We start from the raw sequence: 22,539 nt of genomic DNA, 5'->3' as shown, positions 1-22,539 counted from the left end.
CAAAGCACCCCCACCCAGGGCATTTTTGTGACCAAAAGGACATTACCTTCTCAAGGAACCAAGCCATTCAGTCAACTAAGTTACAACTGGTGCTATTTCTACAGGCAACCTCTGTGCTGGGCCTCTCCCTTCTCTATGCTCAATAGCCATCTCCTACTGACTGCCCCTCTGGACTCGCACTCCAGTAACATCTCAAAGGCAGTGTACCCAAGACCACAGACCTCACCTTGAAGCCTGTTGCCCTGCATTCCCTCCACTGTGACCATGTCAGTGACAGAGCCCATCATCCAACAAGCCATGCAAGGCAGAAATTCAGCCATCTTCTAAATCCTCTTCATCCTTGCCTATTTACTTTTGGGGACTGGGGATTGAACCCAGGGGCACTTTACCACTGAGTCCTCACCCAGTCCACCCAGTCTAAGTTTTGAGACAGTCTCACTAAATTGTTGAGCCTGGCCTTGAGCTTGCGATCCTTCTGCCTCAGCTTCCCAACGGCTGGAATTACAGGCATGCACCACTGTGTCCAGCACTCATTTATTTCTAAGGTGGTCTTCCAATTCTTCCCTTCTCCCTCCCTCTACCACCCCCATCCTGTCCCTGTGCAAGAATTTAACCAGGCCCCCCACTGCCCACGTTAACCCCACTCCGCCCCGCCTCCACAGTGAAGCTCGGTGAATCCCTTTGGAACACACTCATTTGTCACCCCCACTCTCTCCAGGGTCACCATGAGCAGCTGTCCAGGTTAATGGCCTGCAGAATCGTTTGTCAAATTTGAAACACCCCCACAGCTATAAATAAAACAATGCTGCTCCCATTTCTTAGGATAAAAATGGAAATCATAAAAGGGCCTGCAGAATTCTGCCTGGTCTGGCCCTCTCCTGCACCATGCCTTTGTGAAGTCTCGAGGCTCCAATGGTACTGGCTTTCTCAGGTTCTTGAAATTCCACCCCATGGCCTTTGCACATGCTCCAGCCCCCTTCCACAGAGCACTCTCCTCCACCTTTCCACCTAATTAATTCCAGCTCTTCATTCATATCTCAGCACAACTAGTATTTCCCCAAGAATTCTTCCCCACCAGGTCAAATGCCCCATCATATGCTCATTAGGGCCATGTGTTGCTGTCAAAGCTGATTCTTTTGTAATCTTAACATGTATGTGTTGATTCAATCTGTGCCTGTGTCCCTCAGGAAGCCATGTCCCATTTGCCCTCCATGGTGTTCCTAGCACCTGACATGGAGTAGGTGCTCCATAAATAGGTTACTTAAATGTGTGAATGAATGATGATTCTTCTATCTTGTCCCTGCAGCAATGTGGAGTTCTGGTCACCTCTCAGGATAAACCCAGGAGAACCAGTATCACAGAAACAAGTGGGTGTTTGCGAGTTTGTTCATTCAACAACAACAAAAAATATCTGTTATGTGTGCCAGACCCTGTGCTAGGCTGTGGTGATATGAACAAGATGCAGCCAGTGTCCTCAAATATTACTGCAGAATAGCAGACTAGAAGGATCTACCAGTCAGACTATGCAGGGAGCAGATGGTGTGCTCAGACTGCACAATTTCAGGAGGTTCTTATATAGGGACAATTCTTAAGAGTTTAGGCAGGATGTAGGACAACCTGGGGGCTGGAGGGACAGGCCAAGAGGAGGAAAAGATGAATAAGACCCAGACAGAGTAAGCTATGAAGGGCCCCACCTCAAGAGCTTGGGACTTTGCTGAGAGATTCAGTCGATCAGGGTCAATTGAGCAGGGAGTGAGCACAGAAATGATTTTCCCAGCCTCACTATCCTCCCCAGGTTTCCCTATCATGCTTTAATTGACCATGATGCCAGGGAGGGGCACCCATTGGGATAGTCCATGCAGGATAGAGCAGGATAAGGATGGGTGGGTGGGACGGTAGCTCAGAGCTATCCAGCCTGGGATCAGGATGCAGGGCCTAGAACATGAAAGGATGGGGTTGTAATCTGAAACACCATGACCATATGCTTGATTTGGGCATGGTTTGGGATGGCAGAGGGAGTTCAGAAGTTTATTTGATCCCAGCAACTTGGGAGGCTGGGGCAGGAGGATCACAAGTTTGAGGTCAGCCCCAACAACTTAGTAAGGCCCTTAAGCAACTTAGTGAGACCCCGCCTGAGAGAGAGAGAGAGAAAGCAGCTTATCTGAGGGGAGGAGAGGAACATGGAGAGAGGGCTTTCATAAAATAAAGTTGAAGTCAAAAGTTTAGGTGAGTTTAGGACAAAGAAAAGGAAGGGCTATATCACCCAACCTCTCCAAATGGAGGACTAGGAGGTTGGAGGTGTAGCTCAGTGGTAGAGAGCACTTGCCTAACATACCTGAGGCCCTGGCATCATCTCAAGCAAGGGGTACATGGGAGGAGAGGGATATGCACAAAGTGGCAGATGGTAGTATGTGTCTATAGTCCCAGCTATCCAGGAAGCTAAGGTAGGAGTATCACCAGAGCCCAGAAGTTCGAGACCAGCCTGAGCAACATAAACACACACTGGTTCAAAAACAAATTACAGCAGCAACAACAAAAATGGAGAACCAGGCCATGGGGTGATGCTTATGGGAAAATTCACCTGAGGACAAGGAGGACCAATTGGATTGCCAAAAGAGAGCAAGACGCCTTGGCAAGGCAGAGGACAGAGAGGTAATGTCTCGCCTTGGTGAATCAACATCTCAGATATAAATCAGAAAGCTGCGATACAGGAAAAATCCAAAACCCGTGTGCAAAACACTGAGCCGAACATATTATGGGATACAAAGACATTTAAGTTTTTGTCCCTGGGAAACCTGTTGACTGGCCACCTTCAAGATCTTAAATGCTGAACCACACAGAGACCCACTCTTAGTAAAGCACAGAGAAACATTTCCCAGATAAAGTTGTGCCTGCTTTGTGCCTGAGTAATCAGCCAAAGTCCCTTTTCTCCCTATGGACAAATCCCAACCATTCCCTGCTTTACAAGCCCCAGCTCAACCACCAGACCCCAGAAAAGTTCTTCCTAGCCCTCTCATTGAGTGACTCCAAAGTCACTGTGGGTTCCTTTGAGGCACTGAGGTAAGTAAACCTGGCTTTGTGTGGCTGTGGGCCCGTCCTTGAGGGGCTTAAAGGAGTTGAAGTTCATATTCACCTGGAAAAGTCAGGACTGGAACTTAAAATTTAATAAGCACATCCCTTGAGGTTTGCTCCTCCAACCGGTGGGTGCATTGTTCCACACACAGGAACACCTTCCCAAATCCCTGAGAGTTCACATTGAGCTCAGAGTCCCCCAAAGTTGTCTAGGTAACCAAAACTAGTTTTGAGGGGATTTCAGCTGTAAAGGCTGTTGTCTGGGAAGGGGAGAGAACGTAAGGCAGGAATTCCCGTTCTCTTGGTACTTTGCCACCTCAAAACATACTGCAGCGATGCAAAGGACAGGAAGGTTTGGCACTTGTAAAGTTCAGAAATGTGTTGGTGCAGCTATGCACAGAATTCACACCTTCCCGGGCACTATGAGCAAAATGAACCATGAGCGCCATCTAGTGGGATGTTCTACACTGCTGCCTAAACCTCAGGGTTCTTTTTTGTTTGTGGTTCTGGGGATGAAATCCAGGGCCTCATGCATGCTAGGCAAAGCACCCCGAGCACTATTGAGCCACATTCCCAGGACACCACGCCCCCAGCTTCCCACCCCCTCCTCCCAGCCTGCAGCATCGGAATTGTGTGGCTGTATGCACCAAGGAGGCTGGCAGATGGCATCTGTCAGACACAGCAGTTAGAATCGAATTGTCCTGGAAAACTGCACTGCCATGTCATGCCTGCTGGTGCACACCTGTAATCCCAGCAGCTCTGGAGGCTGAGGCAGAAGATCAAAAGTTCAAACCCAGCCTCAGCAACTTGTCAAGGCCCTAAGGAACTTAGAGAGACCTTTTAAAATAAAAAGAAATGGTCTCACACAAACCTATGGCCTCTAATCAAAATTTTTTAAAAGCTGTGTTCCCCCTTTAACCTGGAACCCCAGGAACCTGAGCCAAAAACGGTCATCTTTAGAACAACCTAGGAATGATCTCTGTATTAATCTTATTCATTTTTTACCTAAGCCCCTCTTTTACTAAGTCACTTTTCTTATCTAGTTTCTACTTTATATTAAAGATATTTCAAGACACTTCAAGCATCCACCTGCTACCCTCAGTTCATGCGTCATGAGCTACATTCATCCACACCTGGTGTAACAACTTTCCAATTCCAGGCGATCCTCTTCACTCTTGCCACTTCCTTTTTCAAGGTATTTAACATGTTAAATTTAAAATCTGTTTCCATCTGTGCCCTTGAACCCCCTTCTTTCTATTGCAAAATGCTGCACAACTTCAGGAATGCATAGGTCAACTCCTAGTAGTACACGGGGTGAGGTTCGGGGGAGTGGATCAAGCCATTTGAGAAGGAAAGGAGCGTTTCCTGCTCACTGACTTTCTCAGCACTTCAGCTCTGCACTCGTCTGCCCTTCCTTGGCATCCTTTACATCAGTCGATTGACTACATTAGGGCATATGAAGGTAATATTGCCTAAACCCATTTAATAATTTAAAAATACCATCTTTGGGGACCACTAAAGTTCTCCTGTCCTCTCCTAGAAAGCTCTTTAAGAAAGTTTACATTCTTACCTCCAACAGAAATGTAGATTAGGAAAGAGAAACCCAAACTTTGAAAACCCTTATTTCCTTTATTTTTGTTGAGAAATTAACAGTAAGGAGAAACTTTTAAGAGGGTAGGTTTTGGTCACAAAGTAAATAAAGCAGAAGGGCATTACTGGAGTGGTGGCACACACCTGTAATCCCAGATACTTGTAAAACTGAGGCAGGAAGATCACAAATTAAGAGGCCAGATCAAACTACTAGTGAGACCTTCTCAAAGTAAAAAAAGGGCAGCTGTAGCTCAGTGATTGCACAAGGCCGAGTTAAATCCCCAGTGCCACACAGAGATTGGATTGTAGCAACATAAAAAACAGAACAGTGCATGTATTTCAAAGATTTATGTAGGTTACAACTTAAAAACTTCCCATTACATTTTAAAGTAATTTTAGATAAATGCAGAAATTGAAATTCTATTTCTGTATATCACTATGGCAAACAATTGTTGGTTAGATGTACCAACCATCCATGAAAACACCGTTCCTGAACCTTGTGCAGATTTCTAATTTTGCACACCAGAGTACTTTAAAAATTCTTCTTGGGGCTGGGGATATAGCTGTTTGTAGAGTGCTTGCCTTGCGAGCTCAAGGCCCTGGATTTAATCCCCAGCACCACAAAAAAAAAAAAAAAAAAAAAAAAAAAAAAAAAAAAAAAAAAAATCATCTCTAATTCAGTTCAAAGAGGTGGGTTTCTCCCCCAAATCTTTAAGGTCCCTTAATTTGACAACTGCTTATACATATGGTATTATATACCTGTAGTATTTATTGAAGGGCACATTATCATTGATGATTGGAAACATACCTATTTTTGTTCCTTACTGATTGGGAAAAATGCACAAGGATGGGGAGGATCCAAAGATGTGGGGGTTGGAAAGGACCTAATTTAGTAGTATCAAGAAATGGAATTCCAGGACTAGCAGTGGGGAAAACAGTAACTCAAATGGAAAAGGAATTGGCAGTATCCCTACCCTCCAAAGGTGGGTGTAAAGGACTAGTGGTGTGAAGTATTTGAGATCCTTCTTCCTGCACTGCACAACTGGGCCTTCAAGATTTCAGACTACCAGGTCATTCTCTGGAAGGGGGTACACATTCTCTGGGATGGCAGGACTGCCCTACTGATACTGAAAGCAGAAGCCCAGGATGGATTTCTAAAACGCTGGTAGATGGCCCTCCACCTTTGGGAAGATGAGGAGCACTGAGAATCAGCAAAGACATTTCTCCCCCGAAAAAGTCACCAAATCACATCATTCTTTTAGTTGGTAAACTATTCACTGCAGCTAATACACTTAAGTCCCCCACTCAGATACCAGTGTTACCAGACACTTGAGGAATGCCTTTAGTCATTATAGATTGATTTTTTAAAAAGACAATTTAAGGTAAATTATTCACAACTGGAAGACATTCCAACACTAACATTCTCAGAGATGTAAGACAGTGCTGCAACCTTAGTTTGCAAATTTGAAACTGCAGAAAAAAATAGGTTTAGAATATAAAGCTGAGAAAACCTCCCCAAGTGGAACAATTTGATAAGCAGAAAATAAAGGACATCAATGACATCAAAATAAAGTGTCCCCTCCTCTGCTTATAAATGCTAAAAACTGAGTGAGGACAAAGTTGTTAACACAGACACACACCAAATAATGTCAGACGTTACTTAGGAAAATGTTTGCTTGATTCAGAGAATAACAATTCAAATAAAATCCTACCAGCTGGAGATCTTCTATACTCTTATGCAATCCCTTGTCTTCACTGCCATGTTACTCACTTGCAGATACTTTAGTTGATGCAGTGGTAATCTTTAGTCAGCTATCAGCAAATAACATCAACTGCCAAGAATTTTGACAGGCATAAGCAGAATTGTAGAATCAGGAGTAAAAGATGGTTTAACAATGAAATTGCTTTTGAAGCTTAACTGAAACATATAGGTAATTTGTATGAAAGTTGGTTCTCACCTGCTTCTTTTGTTATGCCAAGACATAACAAACTCAGGATCTTGGGGAGCTTAGGGCTTCTCTACTAGTTGCCTGAACGCATGGACGCGCGTGCACACATACACACACATGGTTCAACCAGTCCAGGTTTCCAAAAAAGAAAAAATTCAACTATGTTAACACTGAAAGCAGGGTACCTTTTGAGTCTGGGGTTCCAGTATTCCTGAACTTGTATTCTTTTCTGGGTGTAGACATGCACAATGACACAAAACACATGTAGCACCCACCATGTTACTCAGCAGGGAAAGAACAATTTCTCTGTATGTGAACGGAACTCTATAAACTTTTCAGGTTAGCTTTAAGGTAACCAAATAGATGGTCATACATTACCAGAATTCCTTCAAACTTCAAAAACTTTTCTGCTGCTCAAAGTTAGCAATACAGGGGATTAGGAAGAAACCCATCTTTTTTTGTGACATAATTTTATTTTGCACAAAAATTTAGCTTGTAATAGAGCATTCCCTCACAACCTCGTAACAATGGTGAAAAATTAACCAACTCATCTATCTTTGAATCGAATTTTATCCCAGCAACAAAATACAACCAAACCATCAGTGACGAGTCAAGACCAGACTGCAAAATCCATATATTTGAGTGATGGAATCATCTTTTGTTTTCCCTGGTTTACAGGAGTTCACAGGAGTGCAGCTCAGTTGATGCTAGACCCATCTCCCCCTCCTAAAGTGCATTGCAAAAGGAACATTACCTATATGCAGCATCTCATTTTTCCTTTCAGTTATCAAATTATATATCCACAGCATTTCAATCTATGAAGTAACACCACCCAGAATGCACCTGGTCTCGTTGTCTGTTACTAACTTCTAAAAGGCTTGTTTAGTTATCCAACACACAGAAAGGTTTTTCTCCCCAGGGAAACAAAATGGTTTGAGAGATCATCCTTAAAGCTAATCGGCTCACTCCAGATTATCAGTCTCCAGTAAATGCCAATCAAGACCAAAGACTGTTCCTTATGCCTAGGTCAGGTTTAATCTTCCATATTGAAAGCCAGCACATATCTGAACATCACAAATTTAATTTTTATTTATTTCTTGCCTACAGAATGGAATTTGTAGGATTTCCTCAACTTGAATTTTAACTGGGATTCATGCCAGGCAATGTCTAAATTAATGTACTTTAGGTAACACTGCAGGGTAATATTAAAATCAGACCAACAGGTAAAAATAAAGCAATGCATGACATTCCCCTAACTGCTACCCCTAGTCTAATGTACAAGGTCAAAGCAGAATGCCAGAGACTAGTCATCTTGAGACTAAGCATCAGTAGGAGATGTCATGTGTCATGCAATGCAGTTAGGCACTTTTAAGAGTGTTTTCTTAATCCCCAGAGCAACTTCCTAAAAGAGAACAGTCTGTTCTAAGCACCTAGACCTAGAAATGTTATGTCCCTTTAACCTTAGGAAGCTAGTACCTTCATTACCACCATTTTGAAGCACAGGTGAGTGGCAAGCTGGATTGGAATCTGGCAGACTGGAGTCAGAAGTTTTCATTTTTAAATGTCAATTTTACTGACATGCCTAAGTAAGAAGCCTTTAAAACTAATGTACCTTCTGGAAAAATAATGTGAATTTCATTATCAAGTAGCCCAGTTAACAAAAGTGTTCCAAGAACAGAGAGATGTTGATATTCACATCAGCAAAGTTTGGAGGATTTCCTGAAGTCACCAGGTTAGAAACTAATTTCTTTTAACCCAATTGTGTATTGGTCACCAGTGCCTACATTACTTGAAATAATATCTAAATTTAGACAAAGCTATTTTATAGTCCAAGTTTAAAATAATTAGGAGGCTGGTGAAATGTGTGTTTCACCAAAACCTTTGTTGTTGTGTACACGTAACACTCAGCATCATTTTACTAGATTGTTTATAAAAAAGATTCTGAAAAAAACAGTTGCAAAATAAACAAAGCTGATGGTGTAAAATCTCACCTCTATTTTGTGATAGAAGTCAAAGTAAAACATGAGGAATAAAAGCATTTTATCTGTGTATTCAGAACCACACACAAGTTACCTTTACAGTTCAATTTACTATATAGAAATCATTTGGGTTTTATATTTTCAGTTAAATTTTGAACTGACATTACAATATTATATAAAAAGATTTTACATTAATTCAGTTGTTAGCATACCAAATTGAAATACATAGGTTCAAACTTCAGATTTATGGTATACAGTCTTCAAATACAATACAGACATTTCTTAAAGTTTCCATATCATTCACATGTGATACCTGCAACTCTGAGCCATTCCATATACAACAGCTCTCCTTATGGGATGGCAAAATTGATATGCCAAGAAGCCCAAGCCTGTAAAAATTAAGCCAAGGACTCCAACTTGTATCATCTTTAAAAAGATTTGGCATTTCTGGACCACAATAACCAACAATATGTGAAGGTAAAGTGTTATTTCTCCTCATTACGGTTTAAAAATAAAAAAAAGGCTGCATGGTAAATTGGAATTTTGCATAAAACCCCATTATACCTTGGTAAAGTCCAAAGGCAATAAGAGGACAGTGGATTGGGGCCCTAAATTTTTAATAGAACCCATGAAATTCAAAATGGGCATTAATTAAATCAAAAATATTAAGCACCTACTGGTTTGAGATTGAAATTAGAGATTCATGATCGATTTCTTTCCACCTTGAAATCAAGGTATAAAAACCAGCTTATTAAGTGCATTCCAAACTTCTCCTATGTAGCACAGGTAGAATTTTCTGTCCATTGGCACCAAAGTGAAGTCACATTTCCTCTTGGGAGACAGAAATTCCACATCTGAACATAGAGTAAGTTAGGAAAAAATGACCCCTGTTGTTTGTTTTATTACTATTGTGATTCTGAGATCTAGGATTACTAATATACTAGCAGTGAGACAAATTCCTGGCAACAACCGTCAGGTTAGTGCTCTAACTCCCTTCCCCAACCACCATAAAATTTTAGTATGAAAAGAATTAAAAGGAATTACTAAGCGGAACAAATAGGAAAACAAGAAACTAAGGGAATAATTCAAACCAATAACAAAAAGAGAATCCTAAAATTTGAAATCACTGCAATTGAAAAATTGAAAAAATAAAAAGTAAGTGTGCTTTACCCCAGACCCCCTCCCTATTCTGAATTTAAATATTCTGTGCAAAAGAGCATCAGATTTCTGGTTATAGATGTAGCCCTTCTTTTAGTGCTCTGCAGTTTTCTGCAATTTTATTTCCCTCCCCCCAACCAAGTGTATTCAAAGTATTTAATAGAATCTTCTATGTCAGCCGAAAGATTTGTGATTCAAAGATTTACTAAGGTACTCTATGCATTCTACCTATACAGAAACACCTACTAATTGTTACAACTGGTTTATGCAGGATTAACAGTTTTTGGTGTTAAAATGGTTAAATATCATGCTTAATGCACATCAACTCTCCATTAATGAATCTGAACTTCACAATGATTTACCACACTTTAAATTACTAATTAAATAAATGAAAAAATGGACTAAGTCAAACCAAACTTAAATGGGCTATAAAGAAAAATAACCCTCAAAACAGACCATATACACATCTATTTCAAAACTACCTTTCCTATCTAGCCCCTTTCCCAAAGTTTTAGCCTGAAAAAACAGTAAAATCTACACAAAATTTATTGCAATCATACAAGGGTTACATTAGGTCAAATACAACAAATATTATGATGCAATTTTACATTTATTAAACTACAGTTCAAAGCACAAATTTACACATTCTAAATACACTAAACGTATCTAATGAAGTCACATTTGCCTTCCACTGACATCTGATATATCTGGGTGAAAGACATTAACTTTACAAGACTTTTTAACACGAATCCTTAGTATAAAAACTGTGTACTTGTATGTAAACGGTTTAATGGGGAACCCAATTAGTGGGCTTCCATCTCCACTAAGTCATCCATTTTGTTGCATATTTTATTTTAAACACTTAAGGGGTAGAACAAACTGGTAAGTTTAAATCTGGATACATTATCTAAATCTCCCATTACCCCCCAAATGAATTATAAATGAAAGTTGAAGTCATCTGGTCCCAAATAGCTATTACTATTAATTTTTTTTCCAAGAGAATTAACAGAATAAGATTGTTTAAATTTTTTTCCACACCGGAATGTAGACCAGACAAGCTTAACCTCTAACTTCAGATCTAAAGAAGTGTGAATGCCTGTTTAAGCTTCAGTGGAAAAGCTGTCTTCTTGGCTCAGCTGAATGCAAGAAGGCACAAAGAAGAAGTTCTTCATCATTGTGTCTGAAGTAATTCCAGCATCTTGCATTTCATACCTGTACATAAAAAAGAAATAAGCAAAATATTAAGTCTTTGCAAAGAACAATCACTTAAATGAATAACAGGGCCATAACTAATCTTCCAGTAACCCATAAGATTATCATTTTTCTATTAAGTTATCTACTTGTTAAGAACCTATTAACAAATCCAAAATATCATACTACCTCCTTTAAAATAAAAATCAGCTTACCAATCACTGAATGACATCATGTAATAAATAGCTGGCCTCTGAAAATCATTAAAAGCAGATGGTTCATGGAAAGAATCTGCTCCCATGTTATCAAAGATAAGCCAGTCACCCACATTCAGCTCAGGAAGTAGACAGCTTTCCACAATCTGATCAAGCTCATCACAGGATGGACCCCAAAGGCTGCTTATAAAGAGAGGCTCATCTTCCTTGTATTTCTGTAGGAAAAAGATTTTTAAAAATAAGATTTTTACTCAAACTCATGTAGGTACTAAATATGTAGGGTGATAAAGGGGCATTTTCCCCACCTTAAAGATTTTCTCAAAAAAAAAAAAAAAAAAAAAAAAAAGAAAACTGAGAGCGTATTAAAAATAAGAGCTAAGGTTTTTTTTTTTTCTTGGGGGGGGGTGCTGATATGCTAAGCATGGACTCCAACACTGAGCTAAACCCCCTCTTCCTACATCTAGGTTTTTGAACTACCAAATAAATTTCAGTATTATTAGTAATAGAACTTACCTTGTGAACCTCTGGAATGGTATTTAAGTCCTCAGATAGTTTACTTGCAAAAGAACCATAAACACCATCATTCATATAATACATGAAAGCTGGTTCATCACTCCCGGTTTTCCCTACTAAGAAAAAAAGAAGATGCATTCATAATAAATTATCTACTATAGAACGTATTATCAAATAAACTGTGTTTTCCAGTGTAATTTTCACATTTATCAATACAGTGACTTTAAAAAAGGACTTATATACTGACATACCTTAAAATTTAGCCCAAAAGACTGAACACACACTTCACAAAAGATGACCAATAAGCACATGAAAAAAAGTTCTACATCATGAGCAACCACCACCCCAACAAACCTACTTTCTTGGTCAGGTAAAAGAATGGCAACACCAAAATATCAGAAAAGATGGGTAGTAACTAGAACTCATGTCTATCTACTGACAGTGGTAGGGTGAAAAGGTAAAACTACTTTGAAACTTTCTTTGGAAACACCCATTCTCTAACCAGCAATTCTATTTAGTCAGCAAAACCAATATTCATTTCTTGGATTTTTACATACTACCCTTCACACATGGGAACCAGGACTCCTTACAGACTGATTACAGGACTGAGGCAGGGAAAGAATAAAATAAGCCTGAAATATTAGTCAAATTTCACGAAACACAAACAATACTTAGTTTTAACTTTTAAAATACAGTTTCCTTTCCAAAATGCCAACTAGATTCAGTTCATCAAACCTCTTTCACGCTATGGAGACTAAAAAGTTGAGGTTACCAAAGAAGCTAGATTAGGTGTTCTACCAGGGAGCTACATTCCCAGCTCTTTTCATTTTTTTTACTTTGAGATAGGGTCTCATTAAATTGTTGAGGCTGGTCTCAAATTTGTGATATCCTTCTGCCTCAGCTTTCCAAGAAGCTGGAATATCACAGGCCTACACCTCTGTGCCTGGGGAACCTAGACCATCTTCATGTACCAGAAACTACAGAAGTCCTTAGAAAGCAATGGGGCATGTCAAAGGACTCATCTGACAGTGTAACAATGAAAGTAATAGATTATATAACCCATTGAGTACCTACAATCTCAAGAAATATGTGTCAACATGGGGAAAGAAGTGTATTCTTTAAAGGCCAACTAATAACCTCAATAATGAGAGTCAGAAATGATTTAATAAATGTTAAAACTGATGGGTGAAAGTATGATGAAAAACAGGTAATTTTACATAACCTCAATTAACTGCTACTCCACAATGCAGAAATCTACTATAATGAAGTGATCAAAACTTTAAAAAATAAAAGCAACATATGGTTCTGGGCAGCATTTTAATTCTGGAAAAAGGAAAAGTTTACTGTAAAGGACATTATTGGGTAAAGCATTATTGATATTCCTATGTTCTGAGGATTAGTCCATACCAAAAGCAAGTAAGTCAGATTAATATAGAAATCTTATTTTCCTATAGTGATACTAGATGATACAATGAACTATCTAAATAATGCTTCTTTTTACTGAATTGACTTGAAGAATGAGTATAAGGATTCTGTTAGTCCTCGTGTTAAAAAAATATATGGGGCAGATTCTCCCTAACCCATTTGAGGCCAAAAGGAATGTTAACAGAGATCACAATGAAATTGGCTTTCAACAAGGGATGAAAGACAATCATCTGGAAGTTCACCTAAGCATGCATATCTAAACATCTGTATCAAGAGTTGGATTTAAAGTCTTATGGAACAGTACCTTGGCTATGGCCTTTTGAAAAATTCCTAGCTGGTTGAAAACCACCCTTAACTTTATGAACACCTATTCATCCCCAGACTATGTAGAATTACCTACTAACAAAAATAAAACTATAAAGTTTAATAACTTACCTCCAGAGGAAAATTTATCATTTTCGACAACTTTCTTTGCAATGATATTAACTGCAAGTGTAAATGCAGAAGATACATAGTAGCTTCCAGGTTCTGAAATTATCTTAATGCCAGAGCCTTCAGGAAAGTAGATATCCAACAGAGGGCTGATAACATGATTAACCTATGAATTTTAAATTCCAGATTATGGTGTCAATACTGGATTACAGAATTCTCAATTAAGAATTTGACATCTATTAACTAAGTTTCCTAGGAAAATACAGACCATGAAGCTTAGCTACTTAGTAGGTAAACCTTCAAAAACTGTGCAGGCCTTCAAGTCCAAATTTTATTAACAACCTGAATGGCATTAATTTTAAAAAGCCTTAATTCATTTCAAACAAATTTCTAGATATTATAGGATAAGGGAAAGAGGGTTGAACAAGAAGGTGAAGGGCATTAGTTACTGTAATTGAGTTTATGTGGGCATCAAGAATAGAAACTAAAGGGCCTGAGGAGGTGGCCCATGCCTATAATCCCAGCAGCGAGGGAGTTGCAGGAGGATTCCAAGTTCAAAGCCAGCCTCAGCAACTCAGCAAGGCCCTAAGCAACTTAGCAGGACTCTGTCTCTAAGTAGAATATTAAGAGCTGGGGATGTGGTTCAGTAGTTAAGTCCCCCAGGGTTCAAATCCCTGGTACCAAAAAGAATAAATAAATAATAAATAAATAAATAAATCTTTTGTGAGACTGAGAGTACAGCTCACTAAAAGTGCTTGCCTAGCATTCACAAAGCCCTGGGCTGAACTGCCCAGGACGAGGTGGTGGGGGAGGATGTTTTGTGATAATGTTACGGGTTTGGAAGAGTTTTTTTTTTCCTTCCCCATTGCTGGAGTTTGAATCCAGGGTCTCATGTATGCTAGGCAAGTGTTCTACCACTGAGCCAAATCTCCAGCTCTAGGATTCAAAGAATTTCAAGAATATCAAACTTCAAAATTAGCTAGGACTTCTCATTGCTCTTGATTTTCTTTATGAATGTTTCCGCCATTGTAAAAATTCCAGCCTACTCAATTTTAAGTAGCAAAGAAGGCAAACTATTCCAATGTACCCATCCACTAAAGCACACTTACCTCTTCCAATTGAAATTCAGTTCCTGTAAAGCCTCCACCAATGTCTAACATGTTCATTGTAAAGCCAAATTCTCCCTAGAGATGAAAAAACATTATAAATGCTTTTGGATGTGAGAACATTTCCAACCCCTGCCCCCAAGGTAAAGATCTGTTTTCTGACCTTCAGTACATCAAATTCTTTGGTTTTTATTAATAGCAACAGATTAATTTGGTGTTAAGTATATTACCATTTCCCTGATGTTATCTGCACTCTTTTAGACATATATAAATTACTATTTCATTTCTTTACCTACTTAAGGAGCATGACTGCATGAAGCCCTGAATCCTTGTACCACTGAGCATTAGGTATGTGTAATATTAAGTAATTCACACGGACAAAAAAACAATACTGAGTCTTAAATAATATTCTGGCTTAAAATGCAAAAATAATTTAAAGAACAAACTTACAGCCATGTCAAATACACATCGGGCATCAGATAGAGCATGGACATATACTTGAGATTCTTTGCAAGCACTTGAAACATGAAATCTAAAAGAAATAATAATAAATTTAAAGCACTTTTAATTCCTTTCAATTATCTACTATACTGATACCATCAGTCACACATTAATTTAACCAAATACCTAATAATAGCCTCTAATTATCAAAGTCCAAATTCCAGGCTTTTAAGAAATGTTTGAATGATATTGTAATGCTACAAAACAAAAAGCTTTAATGATTCAGACAGTCACACTTCATAAAATAGGGCATGGTTTTACTAATGGGATCTCAAATTTAGTCAAATTTATCTGACCAAATACAAAACTATGTCACTTGTGTAATACAAACAAACATCAAGTCAACAGGCTGAGTAATACTCATTAGTATTTCTTTAGTGATATTATAAGCTTCAAATTAGAATTCTTAAATTTAACTCAAATAATGTTCTACTGTATCCTGATTATGCCAGTGGTTACATAAATGTCAAAAATTCATAGAAGTGTAAACACCCCAAAAATGTTATCTGTTGTGCAGAATACAACAAGATTCAATTTCATTTAAAAGGTTACCAACTATTTTTTGTGTACAAAGATGTATGGAAAAATATACAAAGAACTACATATCTTTGAGAATATCTTAAAAAGCAAGACCTTTCACTGTAACTGAGACTAGCAATGGACTGGAAACCCAGAAAATCTGGGGCTTAGTATTATTGTGTCTTCATTAGTTCTGAGATTTTGACCAAATCCTTACACTTCTGGATATAAGTTTCTTCACATTTAAAAACTTTAAAGGATAAAACAAAGTCTGATTTATTGAAGTGGCCCTGAAGGATTAAGAAGAGGAAAAATCAGATGAGAAACAAAATGAAATCTACAACTTAGCAACTGAATGTCATTTTAATATTTATTAAATTCTAGTAAATCCCACCCATCCAATCTAAAATGAGGTGATTTAGGGGCTAGAGATGAGGTTCAGTAGTAGAGCTTGCATATAGCATACATGAATCCTTAGGTTCACTCCTCTCAAAAAAAGATGATTTAATTTACTCTGTACTTCCTACTCTCTCTATTGGGAGGAGGTGGAAGTAGTCATATAAGAGAATGAAAAAGGAAAAAGCATATTTGTTTCTCCTAAACCAAGAAAAAATGTATGGATATTAGAACTGAAAAGTGAAAATCTGAGATTTCATGCAAAATCAATAGCTAGAGAGATTATTCACTATAAATGCAGTTTAAAACAAATACTCACTTGACCCCAATTATTTGGACATCAAGATCCTTAGCACATTCCAAGAGATGCCTACAGTTCTTCAGTGTAGTGCCAAACTTCATGTTACCCTCTTCACCTCCAATATTATCTTCTGTTGCAATATGTAGTAAGACCCTAAGAGAAGAGGAAGATGATTGGGGCAGAGTTGGTTTACATCATCATCAGCACATTTGAAGCCTGAAGATTGTAGGAAGTGTGTTGATTATGTTGCCAGTGCTCCCAAATCCAGCGATGGATGAATCAAGTGAACCTAATGAAAAACAATCCTGTATAGAGAAAAAACTAGCAATTAGGGCCTACGGCATGAAGCTTACAAGGATGGGATTTTGGAAAATGCAGCAAGTTTATGACTCCTGTAGCAGCAAGAGTCAGTTGGGCTCTGTAATGAGAGACATTACTTTCAAATGAAGTCCATCAGTCCATAAATCCACCTAGAAATACTAAATTGAATAGCAATGCCATCAATGTCTTTCAATAAAAACACTGGGGCTTTAATCGTCAAAGTTCCTAGATTTTTCTAGCTAGCTAACCCTTTATTACACACTCTAAATATTTTAGTTACAGTCTAAATGGCAGCATTTAATCTGCTTTATTCAAATCTACTTCTTCCAAACCAGGAAAATCGAGACAAAATGATCAAGAACTGATTACATTTTATCTATTGTCAGGAATCAAATAACTGATAAACCTCTAAAAGACAGAATACATAAATGCTGTTTGTAAAACTGTTTGCCTATGGAACTCCCTAAAGAAGTGACAAATGATCAGAAGACAAAATCAATGAAAACAAAATTATTCCAAAAGGAGAATAACTATCAAGAATGTACCATTCTGTTTGCAATCTAACATGGTAAATACCACAAGTCAAAGTTTGTCTTAAGACCACAGAACAGGTAGACTTTTTTTTTTTTTTTTTTGAAGAACAGTGGTTCCCTATTAACTTTTCTTCCAAAAGGATTTAATCCCAAGGTTTTCAGAGTAATAAGTGCTGCCAGGATAACTTAAAAACACCTTAAAATCAGTTAAGAAAATTACAGGTATACAAAGAAAATACAGGTATGATACATATTTTCAGGAACATATTTCTCATAATATAGGTATGGCCTTAATTTGATTTTTACACCAATTTTTTTTTCCTTGAGTTAAAGATCATATCCAAGTGCAGTTGCTTCATCCGAATTCCACATCAAGAGGATAAAGGAGATAGTCAATTAAAATGCTATTAGCATTTTCCATATAGGAACTCTAAATAAAATTATAATTACCTACGTATCACTGCTCTACCATAATACCCATCCTTCCCGGGCTAAACATAAACTCATGCCCTAAGCATTTAGATAATATTCAAGTACTTAATTTTTTTTTTTTTTTTTACACTTACTTGGCATTTGGGTGATTACGCGCAATTTTCTTCAATTCAATTTCACTGTCACACGTCATGATATTTACTCCAATTTTTGCTGCATACTTTATCTGAGAAACTTGCTTGCAAGGACTTATGTAAATAATATTTTCTGGAGATACACCCAATTCCTGTACTAAAGCCATTTCATTCTGTGAAAAGAGATTTAGAACACTCATCTAAAAGGCAAAACTTTGATTACTTTCATTCAATTACTATTTTATACTTTTTTGCATTGATGGGGAATAAGTCTAAGGTCGTGCTCATGCTAGAAAGCGCTCTACCAGAGAGCTTCATACTCATAGAATGCATAGGTTATTTTTATATTTCCTAAGGTCAGTTTCTATTCTAACAATGCTTCCCTGTACCTCTTGTTTTAAAAAATAAAAATAAATCATTTAATAAGAAAAATCTGAGTTTGGAAGTACTTGCTATAGTAAGAAGTAGTTTGGTCTAGAGCTAGCTCTAGACTAAGAATGAAGAATAAATCCAAGTTTATGATTAACAAAGAGAAAGTTTTTCAAAACATCATCACATTGAAACTTTTTTATTAATACAACTGAAAAGTTAATAGATTTCTAATAATGGACTGCATTTGAATAAAATTATTTAAAAGTCATCCAAAAGTCAAACTGTTTTTACATTTGTTCTGCTACTGTTGTGGGTAGCTATAAGTGAAAGTGAATTTTAAAATGTTGGGATTAGTGAAAAAATAATCCAATACTTACTTTGTTGGAACAAGCAAATCCAGTTCCAAGAGCCGCCAAAATCTCAAGTACAGCTGGAGTAGAGTTGCACTTCACTGTGTAAAATGGCTTTATCTGAGCCACTACATTCTGCCATTGACTGTGTTTCTTCACAATCTTTCCAAGATCCCCCACAAAAAATGCATTTTTCCCTGTCTAGTATGGTTAAAAAAAGATCAAAGAACCATTGAAAACAGACTATCATAAGTAGAAAAAGAATCCCCACCTTTCTTTATATTCACTAACATATTTAAGTTTTTTATTCACAATTAAATGAGTCCCAGTAAACATTAAAAGAAAATCTAAACACATTTATCTTCATTTTGTTTTTGCAGTACCTGGGGATTCAGCCCAGGGCCTCATCCATGTGAGGCAAGTGCTCTACCATTGAGCTCTAGAGTCTTGATCTTTTAAAATTGGACATTTTGCTGTATGTGCTATACTGGTATAAAAAACATACTCTTTTTGAGCTTATTTTTAATATCAACTGCAAAGGCTCTCATAAGAATCAATTTCCTCAATTATACTTTTGAATAGTTGAGTGAAGGAGACCTATTTTATTCCATGCTACTGTTTAAAATAGACCTACTTTAGCAGGTTAGAATATAATTTTCTGAATACAGTGAGTAGAATTTGGAGTGCTCAACAAAGAATATATCCCTCCATTAAAACTGCACATTAAGGTGGGCATGGTGGTACATGACTATAATATCTCAGTGACACCAGAGGCTGAGACAGGGAGACAACAAGTTCAAGGTCAGTCTCCGCAAAATTAGTGAGAATCCTCAAAATAAAAAGGACTCGGGGCATAGCTCAATAGAAGCACCCCTGGGTCAATTGCCAGTACCAAAAAAACTGCACATTAAGACAAGCTAGTAAAATAAGGGAGCAACTTCACAGGGAAACCATTTTTGATTTTGATTTGTTTGTTTATTGAATATGGGAAGAATCACTTGCAGTGGTGCATACCTACAATCTCAACTAATAGGGAGGCGGAGGAAGGAAGGATTCCTTGAGCCCAAACTGAGCAACATAATTAAGACCTTATCAACACACCCCCACCCACATAAAAAGGGGTGGGAAGGGGATGTAGTTTAGTAAAAGAGAGCTCATTTAGCATGCACACATGAGGCCCTGGGTTCAATCCCCCAGTACCACCCCCCTAAAAAAAAAAAAAAAAAAAAAATTATATACTTCCCAGTTGATAAAACATGAATGAAAATTATGGGCTGTTGTCTTGGTTGGCAGATTTGAAATAGCTGTATTAAACTACCCAAGCCTCACAAAACATGCCATCCATAGTATTAGAAACAAGGTTTTATACATTATTAATGTGAAAAAAAAATTAAGGCATTTATGGGTTAACTGCCAAGAGAATTGGCATTAAAAAAACACCACATATTCAGTTGCATTATCTTAGACAAAATATGAAACTGGAAAAATCAGAGTAGGCAATGAAAAACTAATGAATTTAGGAAACAGGGAAGCTTTGTACTTAATGACTATTCATCAAAATTAAGCAGAAAATGTGAAATTAGGAGATCACTATTATAAATCACATGCAAAGTCAAATCAGGGATAATGAAAGATCAATACAAAGAACATTAAGGAAGAAAGTGAGCTAAGGAAAGACAGACCAAAAGTGGTGGACTGAGCACCTCACAAAAATATAGCACTACCAACTTTAAGCCACACATTTAGATGAATCTGTTAAATGAGTAGAAAATATGGCTGAAGACTAAGCCTCACTAGATGTTACTACACATGGGATGATTTAGGATGTGGGAAAAGTATGGGATGTATGACAAGTATTTCTAAGATTTTATCTGACCCCAGGAACAAAATGTTAGTCAAAAGAGGATGATAAAGAGCACCAAAATCTGATCACGAGCTTCTTAAAAGCTGGTTGAACAGTGTTACTATTTTTTCAAAGTGTGATGATGAAGGGATGAGAAAAATAAGAGATTTTGCTGGAGTTAAAGGGAAGACTACTCCAGCACCTCTGTAGAATGAAAGCCAAAAGGACAGAAGTCTTTTGGGCATCTAAAATAACATGATAATTCTTCAACAAATTTGGAGAATATATAATACAGGAAACTAGCTCCCATCAACGAGCGAATTCTAGCCAGATGACATGGCACATGCCTATAATCCCAACTAACCAGGAAGCCGAGACAGGATTCCAAGTTGAGACCAGCCTGGGCAACTCAGCAAAGTCCTGTCTCAAAAAAATAGAAGGGGCAGGCCAGAGGCAGTGGTGTAGACCTGTAATCCAGCGGCTCCAGAGGCTGAGTTCAAAAAGAGCCTCAGCAAAACCAAGGCCCTAAGCAACTCAGCAAGACCCTGTCTCTAAATAAAATACCAAAAAAAAAAAAAAAAGGGGGGGGGGGGTTGTTGGGGATACGGCTCAGTGGTCAAGTGACCCGGAGTTCAATCCCTGATAACCCACCCCTGCTCCAAAAAAGGAGTAGGGGGATGAGGCTCAGTAGTAGGACACTGGTAAAGCATACATGGAACACTAGCTTCAACCCTAGTACCGGGGTAGGAATCCATTAGTAAGTTAATAAGTGAAAATAATTCTATTAGTCTAAAATAAAAACAAATGACCTAAATTAGAGATGAATGCAATTCTGTAATATATGACTTTGTAGATGTTGACAGTTCTGGGGAGTAAACATTCAGTATAAATTATCAAATTCTTAACATATGTAAAGAAAATTAAAATGAATTAAATAATTACGTTGAGAAAAATTAGTAAGAAGCCGTGTGCCAATTAGGTTTTCCAGCAAGGTGTTAAGAAAATAAACAGACATAAGAACTAGGTGCGAAAAAAGAAGAGAAATGGCAATTATGACGCATTTTTAAATAATGTAGACTAAAAAGTGATACACTCTTCAGGGGGGGGTGTCAACTTAAAACCTGGAAAAGTTAACTGAATCAAACACTTTTTTTAATCAGGTTAACTTCTTAGAAATTAACAAAGCACTGGTGTTTTCAAATTAGGAAAATTATATTTGGAATTATGAAATGGCACTTACAAGAGTATGTTCATAAACATAGTTATCAATAACATTTCCAAGGTTTGTTCCTTCATCCAACAGGCCAACAGAGTAGTTTGCATCGTCAATAAATCCTTTCATCTCAGCCGTATTCCACAAAGCCGAAAGTCATAAACCAGGAAAAACAAGAGACGGGCCACCAAGCCTATGTCTGGGTCCTTAGAATATGCAACAAACTGTCAAAATAAAATTTATACCAAAGTCTGCATTATTGCAATAAACATGACATGAATCCCTAGTGACAATGTGCCAAGTGCTAAGTTTAGTGAAGAATCTGTGATCACTTGACATTCAGAAACACTGGATTACTTTAATGCCCACTCTAAGAATACAAACATATTATACACATTTAAGAAATATGCTCAATATAATTTATTGAAAAGGTAACCCACATGGGTGCCCAGTAACAGTACCACCAGGTGACTACAGACATGTCTTACAAAATTCTAGAGTAGGTGAAAATAACAGAACTGGGCTGGGGTGGAAGATAGCTTCAGGGGACAAACTATGACTTTTTGAATATAGACTGTCTAGGTTTTATTGCAATGTAAATGATACTAGCTGTATCAAGGTAGCACTAGTATCATTAAGTCTTATGAGATTATCTAACTTGGTAAAATGACTCAAATAGGAATCAGAACACCTGCTCTGGGCTGTCTTTTAGAATGATACAAATCTTGCCTCAATTTCTCAAAATCTTCCTTAACTATCTTATTTACTTTCTCAAAAGGCTGTTGGAACCCCACCCCAAAAAAGCATATGAACTAAAAACACCTGTTTGTTAGCTCAAAGAGATAAAAACTGAGTTGTAAACTGCCAGAAATGCAAAAATGCCTAATTAGAAACTAGGTATAAGCTAGCAACCTATACATCCAGAACCAGTTACTAAAACCTCTGATTTTTTTTTTTTTTTTTTTTTTTTTTTAAAGGCCTTGGGTTAAACCCA

The 22,539-nt window shown here is 37.7% G+C and overlaps 1 protein-coding gene across 4 annotated transcripts in view; it reads right to left on the bottom strand.

Moving 5' to 3' along the window:
- Window positions 1-8,634: 8,634 nt before the first annotated feature.
- The window catches only part of Azin1 (antizyme inhibitor 1), a 30,706-nt gene continuing 16,801 nt past the window's right edge, over window positions 8,635-22,539 (bottom strand). For 3 of the 4 annotated variants that reach the window (XM_047554572.1, XM_047554563.1, XM_047554554.1), the window contains 10 exons: window positions 21,573-21,769; window positions 18,517-18,690; window positions 17,768-17,940; window positions 16,366-16,500; window positions 15,081-15,162; window positions 14,634-14,708; window positions 13,528-13,690; window positions 11,668-11,783; window positions 11,155-11,369; window positions 8,635-10,960 (listed from right to left, as the gene is read on the bottom strand). In XM_047554572.1, coding sequence (XP_047410528.1) covers window positions 10,849-10,960; window positions 11,155-11,369; window positions 11,668-11,783; window positions 13,528-13,690; window positions 14,634-14,708; window positions 15,081-15,162; window positions 16,366-16,500; window positions 17,768-17,940; window positions 18,517-18,690; window positions 21,573-21,674 — 1,347 coding nt within the window. In that variant the 5' untranslated portion in view covers window positions 21,675-21,769 and the 3' untranslated portion in view covers window positions 8,635-10,848. The remainder of the gene's footprint in view (window positions 10,961-11,154; window positions 11,370-11,667; window positions 11,784-13,527; window positions 13,691-14,633; window positions 14,709-15,080; window positions 15,163-16,365; window positions 16,501-17,767; window positions 17,941-18,516; window positions 18,691-21,572; window positions 21,770-22,539) is intronic. The other variant, XM_047554579.1, reaches the window with a different exon arrangement.

The sequence above is a fragment of the Sciurus carolinensis genome, chromosome 1, assembly GCF_902686445.1.
Source record: "Sciurus carolinensis chromosome 1, mSciCar1.2, whole genome shotgun sequence".
NCBI classification, from domain to species: Eukaryota; Metazoa; Chordata; class Mammalia; order Rodentia; family Sciuridae; genus Sciurus; species Sciurus carolinensis.
Note: the sequence above shows the minus strand (reverse complement) of the source record. Positions and strands in the feature narration are given on the sequence as shown.